The sequence below is a fragment of the Rhododendron vialii genome, chromosome 9a (genome assembly GCF_030253575.1).
Source record: "Rhododendron vialii isolate Sample 1 chromosome 9a, ASM3025357v1".
NCBI classification, from domain to species: Eukaryota; Viridiplantae; Streptophyta; class Magnoliopsida; order Ericales; family Ericaceae; genus Rhododendron; species Rhododendron vialii.
This window is the reverse complement of record NC_080565.1, coordinates 11412661-11422033: the sequence shown is the minus strand read 5'-3', so window position 1 is coordinate 11422033 and position 9373 is coordinate 11412661. Positions and strand designations below refer to the sequence as shown.

At 37.2% G+C, this 9373-nt stretch overlaps 1 protein-coding gene and 1 long non-coding RNA gene across 2 annotated transcripts; one reads left to right on the top strand and one right to left on the bottom strand.

Annotated features, from left to right (window-relative positions):
• Positions 1-359: 359 nt before the first annotated feature.
• LOC131299479 (uncharacterized) lies at positions 360-3446 on the bottom strand. Its single transcript, XR_009190791.1, has 4 exons — positions 3381-3446; positions 3102-3168; positions 2298-2412; positions 360-1154 (listed from the first exon to the last, which is right to left on the bottom strand). It is a non-coding gene; the product is annotated as an uncharacterized LOC131299479 (long non-coding RNA).
• Positions 3447-4800: 1354 nt separating this feature from the next.
• Positions 4801-7637, top strand: LOC131299611 (uncharacterized). Its single transcript, XM_058325197.1, has 5 exons — positions 4801-4826; positions 5573-5622; positions 5730-5871; positions 6535-7428; positions 7547-7637. The coding sequence occupies exons 1-5, from the start codon at positions 4801-4803 to the stop codon at positions 7635-7637; spliced, it is 1203 nt and encodes a 400-aa protein (XP_058181180.1).
• Positions 7638-9373: the final 1736 nt, after the last annotated feature.

Here is a 9373-nt window from a genome sequence, read left to right as displayed (position 1 = left end):
AGGAAGATCGAAGAATGTGAGAAAAAGAACAAGGAATATGAAAGAAGGATCGACAAATGTGAGAAAAAGAACAAGGAATTGGAGGCAAACGTGAGGAAAAGCAATGGACTGATGTGGGCAGCGTGGGTTGCTTGTTCCATTTTGGTTGTTATTCTTTTTGCTATCATGGGGACCCATAGTAGTAGGCCTGGAACTAAGTATTTGAGACTTCTCCATTCAAGGAGCGGTTAAATGGATTTCAAAAAAAAGGAGCGGTTAAATGCTTTGGTTTTAGAATTCTAGGAAGCGGGACTAGTAGGTGATCCCTTTTTGTAATAAGACAATGTAATAAAAGCTAATGCTTCGACTTGAAACGGTATATGCTAGTGGCACTACAACAAAAACGACTTTTTAGGGCAGTCAAAACTACCTCAATAAGAGACCTGTTGAGGCAGTTTGTGTATTGGGGCACTCCACCTTAGTGCCGTGTGTATCGATGCAGCTATAGGTTTAATGCGGCCCTTGTTATGAGGCATTTTAATACGCCTCAAGAACTCTTTTTCGCTACACTTTTAGGTGTCGCACAGATTATATATTGGGGCACATTATGACGCCTCTAAATCTCTGTGTTGCTGCACTTATACGTGCCACAAAAAGTGTATGAAGAGGCACACAAAACTGCCACATAAGCATATGTATTAAGGCATTTCACGGAGCTGCTACAACATGTTAATTGTGATTTCTTAACCATGTTTAATCATCTATAGCAACATTTTAAGGTGCTACAATAGCTTCATTGATGATGCGCTTGGAACTACCTCCATAGATTTCTTAATAGGGCACTTTTAACTGCCCCAAAAGAAGTTTCTCTTTTAAAAAAAAAATTTACAGCTAGATGCTAATTCAATCCCATACTACTCACCAAGCTTCCAAAACTAATAACTCAATTTCTTAAACACCTAGAATCGCCAATTTACACTTACAAATACTTGGATCGAATTTATAAATACAAGATCCTACAAATCCTACTAAGTTACAACTAAGATGAAAAGAAATAGTCAATCAACCATATTTACGAATCACTGAAGCTAAAAAAATATAACACCCGTGAAATCCTCTCTGCAATCCCTATTAGCTTTATCCTCCTCGCAATCACTATCTTAATCCTTTGCTACCTGAATTGACAAACAATGATATATAATAAGAAGCACATGCTTAGAAAAAGGAAATTTAAGTTCTATTATCGTTGCCATCAATTAAAAAACAAGAAAACTAAAGAGAAGATCAGTCACACATATTAACAACCATTGTAGCATACCATACTCAATCTCAGCAAGATATCCATTGAGAAAATGATCATCGTAATCCAAAAGGAGCTTCCTATTGGCAATGACACCGCCATAGAATTCAGGTGTTCAAAGATTCCTATTGGCCAAGTTACAATCAATATGAAAAGGACCGTGTCATGTAGTAGTTAACGCTTTAACTTTGTTTAACTTCACAAAACAGACAATTCAAACGGAAAGATTAATTGAGTTCCTGAACAAAAACAAGAGCATAAACATGAAGTTCACTATGGAGAGAACCATACCAGAATAGATCTAGTAAACAATGCAAAGGCCTCGGCATCATATAACTGCTGAAAAAGCTTTTTGTCGTCATGAAAATTTCCACGAGCACAATTTAAATAAATGTTGAAATTTAAAGCAACATCAACTACAGATGACAGATTATTCAGATCCATCAGCTCTATATCGGAGATATTTAGTAACGTCACGTATGGGCAAGAAACTTCTAGCCTTGAACCATCATGCCTAAAGAGCTCAATCACCACATTTTTTAGATTTACAGATGTGAAGTTCAGCTTATGGAATCCAATGCACTCAGACATGAACAACTTTAGGTGAAATCTTATTGATAATGTTAAACAAAATAGGAATAATAAGACTGCCTCCATTATGATGCCACACATTTTTAAGTTCAAGATAATATCAGCCCATCTAGTGTACCGTCAATTATCATTGTAAGTTAAAAAGTAAAGGGAAAACAATCAGAACTATCAAAATTAAAGGACAGGAGTAAGGACCAATATCCAATCAACAAGAACCAATGGATATAGGCAAAGCAAGGACCAATGAATATAGGCAAAGCACACTCAATCAACAACCAAGGCACGAATAAGTTTTATAGCTTAGCAAGACACCAACTTGTGCCACGAAAATAACATAGGAGAAGGATAGCTCTATGCTTAGCAAGAACAAAAGCAAAATCAAACAATAAAATACCAAAAGAAATGCACTTGTGAGTTTATCATTTACTTGGTTCATTAACGGGCTAAACGATGGCTGCATTGTCCATAGTTCCTTAGTGCAGCTGATAGGAATTAGGCTGCACATGGACTCGTCCAGGATTACGAGTCGTTGGGGCCATGACCTAAAAACATGTTAATGAATAAAGCATATCACAATAATAATCAGAACAATAGATATAAAACAAATAGACACACCTTTTCGATCAAAAAAATAAAAATAAAGGCACACCTTAAGTTGGATCCATATATGTAATACTACAAAAGTAGAACATATATATTTTTGGTGGGTAAAATAGGGACAAGCCTCATCCTTAGCTTGATCTGGATCCATTACTTGAGGATCACAGGCCTAGTGATTTAAGCACAAGGATTTGTTCTTGTTGCCATCAGCCTTATACTTTTAGAAGTCATTGAAATAAGTTGTTCCATATGAAGTCTGTTGGGTCAGAGGTTAATGAACTTGGCATGCCCTTATTAGTTTCTACTTTGTATAATACTACAAGTAATACTATAAAAGCATGTGCGAAATTGAAATAATACTGCAAAAGTAGAACCCTATGAATAAATATCAATTAACATGAACTTTGATTACAAATTCAGAACAAAAGTAGAACCTTAGGTCAAATAATACTACAATGCTAGAAAGAACCATTAGGTATGTGATGATTCGCAAGATTCTTGGACTATGTTCGACATAAACAATAGAACTAAATGCACCACAAATTTGTGAAGTTTAAATCCCAAATAAATTTCTGGATCCAAGAATCATAAACCCCAAATTCTAACGCACAAATCAAAAATTGTCTCTTACCCAACGAAAGAAGACAAGAGTGGCGAGCTCTATCCGATGAAGTCCTTCGATTGGTGTACAACAAGACCTGCAATTTAGGGGACAACAATCTCCAGTGAAGGGATAATAATTAGCAAGAGATGCAATTCCTCTGATAACGAGAATAAGGATTCATGAAATTGGTACAAATATCCTTAGGGTTCAGCGTAGAGAGAGAGAGAGAAAGAGAGTTGTTGCAGTAAACCTAATTTGTTTAAGGATTAGAAATTGGGACAACGATATAAGCAAATATTTACTTACAAGTATTTTGGTGAATGTCGAGAGACGGGAGGGCCTGGAGTGGAAATGGAGGTCAAACGGCGATGCTGGTGTTCCTCAATTGGCAGCGGCAACGAGTTTTGATGGCACTGTTCTCAGTAGTCAGTGGCGTGCGCGCGCGCACAAGAGAGAGAGAGAGAGAGAGAGAGAGAGAGAGAGAGAGAGAGAGAGAGAGAGAGAGAGATGGGATATGGAGACTGATTTCTAGGGCGAGAACGGGGAAGTTTAGGAAAGCAATTGGGGAAGTTGCAGGGGGGAATGCAAGTCAGGCAAATATAGTGCTTAAAATTTTCGTGGAAAAATAATTGCACTACAACAAAGTCTATTGCAAGAAAAATACCATTTTGTTAATGAATTTGCGTCAAAATGAAGTGGCTTTCTAAACCCAATCGAGCCAACAATTCACGTGAATGATGCAATGAACAGGTAGAAAAAAATTCAACAGTCTTGATCATCATGATTGTGTCGCACTCATGTGGCTACTGTACATTCAATTACAGCACGAGACTTAGTTTATTATCGAGTAGGTTTTCTAAACCGGATATGGCTAAATTTGTACCTGAATGATGTGGTCAACAAGCACAACAAAATCAACAGTCTTGATCATCATGATTATGTCCTGGTGATGAGGCCACCATACGTTGAACTATAGCAGAAGACTGAGTTAATTATTAAATAAGTTGAACATATAGATTCTAAAGGTCATTGACGAGTCTATTATTATAATGATCGATCTGAACCATTAGAATTTCATATCTTACTAATTCCATTAGTGTCACCCAAATCAAAGATCATAGAATATTGGAAACCACGTGATCGGAGACATTTAATACGTTTGGAGGAATTAAAGTCTGATAATGTACCACTCGAACACTACCCGAGGTATTCTTCTCGATCGGAACCGTCTATCTTTTAAATATGATAGAGTAGGAATTAGTAGATCATTCAAACCCAGAATCAAGTTTATTGAACACCCATAACCGCCTCATCGGAATAGTATATTCATGCAAAAAATGATTAGACTCATCTATTTTCTATATAAAAGTTTTTCAATGAGGTAGTTGCGTGTGTCCGATCAATTTGACCTTTTGCGTGGAGATTCAATTCGACGAGTTCTGCAAGATGAATGGTTCGGATAATTGAGTAAAGAGCCGAATGTGTTGAATTACGCATTACAGTATTTGAGTATAAAACATCTATCCTTATGCGAATGTTTTGGCCAGTTGGAAAAAAAGAAAGAAAGATGAAAACGAATAGGCTCGGTCTAGTGTTTGCTCTAAGAAATTATTTTTTTCTTGACAAAATCAGTTAAGTTTGGAAAGGAATTTTTTTTTTCTCAGCAAGGAATTATTTCCTCACAAATTATGGAAAATTGGTGAGGAAATTGTTTTGCGGCACTTAAATGTGCCTCGTTAACTGCTTGATGAGGTAGTTTGTAAAATGCCATTTTACAAAGTGCACAAAATTCCCTAGCCGATTTTTTTAAAAAAAAGGTTGATCACAAAAACGTCGTAGTTTTATATCTCCAAGTAAGTGCCCTATTAAATCTAGCTTTTCGAGGCACTTTAAACCGCTCTATCAAATTACCATAAAAAATTAAATATGTTAAATTTAGAGCCAATATTGACTGTCGCAATAGGGAGAATCAAATAGGGCACTTTAGAAGGTGGTGCCATATTAATAACTTGATAAGGCATTTTTGGAAAAATGCCCTTTCAAAAGTGCCCCCCTAAATGCCCATTTTTGTTGTAGTGTAGTTGGTTCTTTTTTGTAAAAAGCATATGTAATCCAAGGCGAGTCATTATATGTAATATGTGAACACAATTTGAAGAACTCCTAATGTAATATATTTGTAGCATCTAACATTTTGCAGACAATTTGTAACTAAGTTAAATGTGTTGTACATAAACATTAAATTTGTGAGTTTTATGTAATAGTAATAGTATTAGTATTTAAATGTTAAATTTGCATTAAACCGGGTCACCACCTCTGATCTATAATTTTTCCTTTACTTATCCTCTTAATTCCAATTGATTTGCAGATGGTGTGTAACATATGGTTTTGAAGAGTTTAGTGGTTTAACCTTTTTGATTAAATGACATGATTTTTGTATAGCATTGTAGTTGCTCCAGACTAATATTTAACTTCCTACTGCTGTCCTGTTTGATTTACAGATTACCTCTTCTAGACAAGTGTTGTGGGTGTAGGTTAAAGGGTTACATGGGTATATTTTAAAGTTTTTTTGGACTGTTGGGACAATTGAATGTCCCTTGTATCATGTAATTGAGTATGAATTGTGTAATGCTTATATATTTGGTTAATGTTGTGCAGCCATGTCGATGACTCCTCGAAAGTTGATGTGTTTTTGTTATTCAGGTGGTGAGCGCGTGTCAAATGCGGATGGTAGATTGGGGAAGTATAAGGGTGGTGTATCTGAAGCCACAATCATTGAAGAGGGCATATCGTTTGAAGAGTTAGTCTTCAAAATTTGCTCTTGCATGGATATGAGCCACGATGGGAAGTCATTATTTTAAAATACAAGTAGGGACAAGTCGAAGCATTTGGGTATGGGGGATGTAGATGGTGTTTCTATGATGTTCTGTTTGAATGAGGATGATGTGACATATTTGTGGAAGAAGAGACCCTTGCTAACACACCAAAACAATGTAACATAAGTAGCAGGTATAGGTTGTTTTTTTTTTAAATATGGCACACACACACATATACATGTATTAGGATTTTGCATGTTTATGTTTGGGTGAAAATTGATACTATTTTATTGTTTTCAAGAGGTTACACATGAGTAAGATATGGTTTTGAAGAAGAGGTTACTATTTTCAACTTTCATTAGCTGACTTGATTTTTGCATAACATGTATGTGCTCTATATATGCATTTCACTGGCAACTGGTCTCCTCTATGATTTACAGAATAAGATCCCTAGTCAAATGTTGTATTGAGACGTTTTTTTGTAGGGTGTCGAACTTGTTGAGTAGCAGATTCACTGTCGCAGGAGAACCTCCTTCGACTAGCAAAGATAGTTTGACTATTTGTCATGAAATGGGTTTGATGCCGTACTCGCAACGATGACGTGAAGACATTCTAAGTGGGGATGGTCAGTTGTTTAACAACCATAGGCTATTTAAGAAGGATGTTATTCTTTTTGCCGCATTGAACAAGTTCACTTTCAAGTATTTGGACAATAGTCGTCATTATTATAGGTTAGCTTGCGTGGTTGATGGTTGTCCGTGGAAGTTAATAGCTACAGCGCAAGACGAGTCCGAACTCATTAGAGTCATCAAGATGACGAATGAACATTGCCACACTGCACAGAACAACACTAATTTTAAGCCAAGGATTCGGACAAAAGAGATGGGTATGATATTCCTGGACAAAATAGTGGGGCAGCCCAATTTCCTTCCAAAGAGCATATGCAAGGACTTCGAGCTTGCGTTCCATACTCCCCTAACATACTCACAAGGATGGAGAACTAAGGAACATGCCCATGAGTTGATAAGTGGGCCAGTATCCAAGACGTATCACTTAGTGCCGTGGATGTGTCAACGGCTTATAAAATCTATTCCCAACACAAAGGCAGTTTGGAGTTCTTCTGAGGATGGTAAGTTCAAGCAACTTTTTGTCGCTTTTGGTTGCAGCATTACGGGGTTCTTGGCGGGATGTCGCCCGATGTTGTTTATTGATGCATGTTTATTGACTGGTCCATATCGCGGTAGTTGTTTGTTTGCAATCGCCTATGATGCGAATGATCAATTGTACCCTCTTGCATATGCTAGTGTATCATCAGAGAATTACGTGGATTGGTTATGGTTCATGCATAACTTGAAGGAAATTGTTGCCAAAAAAGAAGTTGTGCTTGTGACCGACCATAATCCTGGATTATTGAGGGCAGTTAAGGAATTGTTTGGCGAGGAATGCAATGCATGGTGTGTTCGCCACGTCAAAGAAAATTTTAGCAAGTTTGCCACCGAGAAAGGCATTGCATCTTTTCACAAAAATTGCCTACGCATGTGGTGAACGCCTATATGGGGTGTACTTGACGAAATTGTTTGGGTTGTCACCTGAGTTGTCGAAATGGGTTGAAAAAAATGGTCCACAACACTGGTTGAATGACCGATTTTCGTATCGTAGGTGGGATAAATTGTACACCAACATTGCCAAAATCTTCAACAATTGGATATTGAAATTGAGAGACTTGGACATTAGGGGCACATCAACATGACCACTGACATGTTTTATAGGCATAAGATGGAGGCGGGTAAATGGCATCCCTTACCGTTTGGTAGTAATATCGACAAAATGATTAAGGAATCTCAGGAAAAATCCTGGGGTTTCACTTATCGACCCAGTTCTCCCACAAAGTTCATCGTGTCTACATCTGACTGGAAATCTCATGCGGTCAAGCTCCATCCTTTTTACTGCAATTGTTTGTGTTGGCAGATGAAAGACATCCCTTGCAAGCATGCGATGCGCGCAATACAAGGTTCGTCATACAATATATATAACCTTATGTATCGTTTCTATAGGGTGGAGTCATAACTTCTTATTTACGAGACTATAATGTCTCCCGTTCTTTTGCATGACATGCCTTCTTTGACTAACATGGTACCACAAGTTGCTGAGATTCAATACGGTTGTGAAGACCTTGACATAGCCACCTCTTCTTCCACAGCCATGGAAGCGCTTCGACCTCCTGCTACAAAGCGACCGGCTGGAAGGCTGAAGAAAAAGAGGATTTAGTCACAATTCCAAGAAAAGCAAACTATTTTTTGTGGGCTTTGCCATGAGCCTGGACACAATCGAAGCACGTGCAAGTCTCCATTGCCTGGGTGAGCATTGGAAATCTAATTGAAGCTTTAGCTACTTTGGTTGAGCCTTTAGGGTTTTTTTGATATGCAATCTAAGCGGTACTTTATATTTTAATCTAATATATGGAACTGTTGTTGCCTCTAACGTTGGATCTTGTTGAATGTAATGGATTGGGACCTTGTCATATTATAATGGTTGTGTCTTAGCTACCTAAGATGATGAAGAGATTGTTGTATTTTAGTCATATAACCTCCTGGAAATATATGTATGGACTGGGACCCCAACACATTTTTGCATATTTTTACATGGAAATATATAGCCGAACAGATTTTGATTGCATAGATTACTTTATGTTATATTGAAAAATGTCATCTCTCATTCAATATAATAAAGTCTGTCTGATATTTTGACGTTCCTGGAAACCTATATGACTTGGTTTGTTTCAAAATATGTAATAGTCTTTTTCAATATAACATAAAGTCTGTTTCATTTTTTGACGTGCCCTTTTTTTGCCCAAAGAAGGTTGGTTGAGTTTAAATGGGAGATGGCATTTATTGAACAACATATGACTTGGTCTTTATCAAAAAAAGTGATGGTCTTTTTCAATATAACATAAAGTCTGTTTAATTTTTTGACGTGCCCTTTTTCGGCCCAAGGGAGGTCGAGGTTGACTGGGAGATGACATTCCTTGAACCCTATAGGACTTGGTCTGTTTCAAAAAACGTAATGGTCTTTTTCAATTTAACATAAAGTCTGTTTGATTTTTTGACGTGCCCTTTTTTGGCCCAAGGGAGGTTGAGGTTGAGGTTGACTGGGAGATGACATTTGTCGAACCCTATAGGACTTGGTCTGTTTCAAAAACGTAATGGTCTTTTTAAACCTTTTTTGGCCCAAGGGAGGTTGAGGTTGAGGTTGACTGGGAGATGACATTCGTCGAACCCTATAGGACTTGGTCTGTTTCAAAAACGTAATGGTCTTTTTTAATATAACATAAAGTCTGTTTGATTTTTTGACATGCCATTTTTTGGCCCAAGGGAGGTTGAGGTTGACTGGGAGATGACATTCGTCGAACCCTATATGACTTGATTTGTTTCAAAAAACGTTATGTTCTTTTTCAATATAACATAAAGTCTGTCTGATTTTTTGACG

Bases quoted from the DNA above. Each gene is read 5' to 3' on its own strand.
- LOC131299611 (XM_058325197.1), top strand. From the start codon at position 4,801: ATGTGCCTCGTTAACTGCTTGATGAG. The intron at 5,872-6,534 runs GTTAGTCTTCAA...TAACAACCATAG, and splicing joins GAGGGCATATCGTTTGAAGA to GCTATTTAAGAAGGATGTTA. The intron at 7,429-7,546 runs GTGAACGCCTAT...TTCGTATCGTAG, and splicing joins AAAAATTGCCTACGCATGTG to GTGGGATAAATTGTACACCA.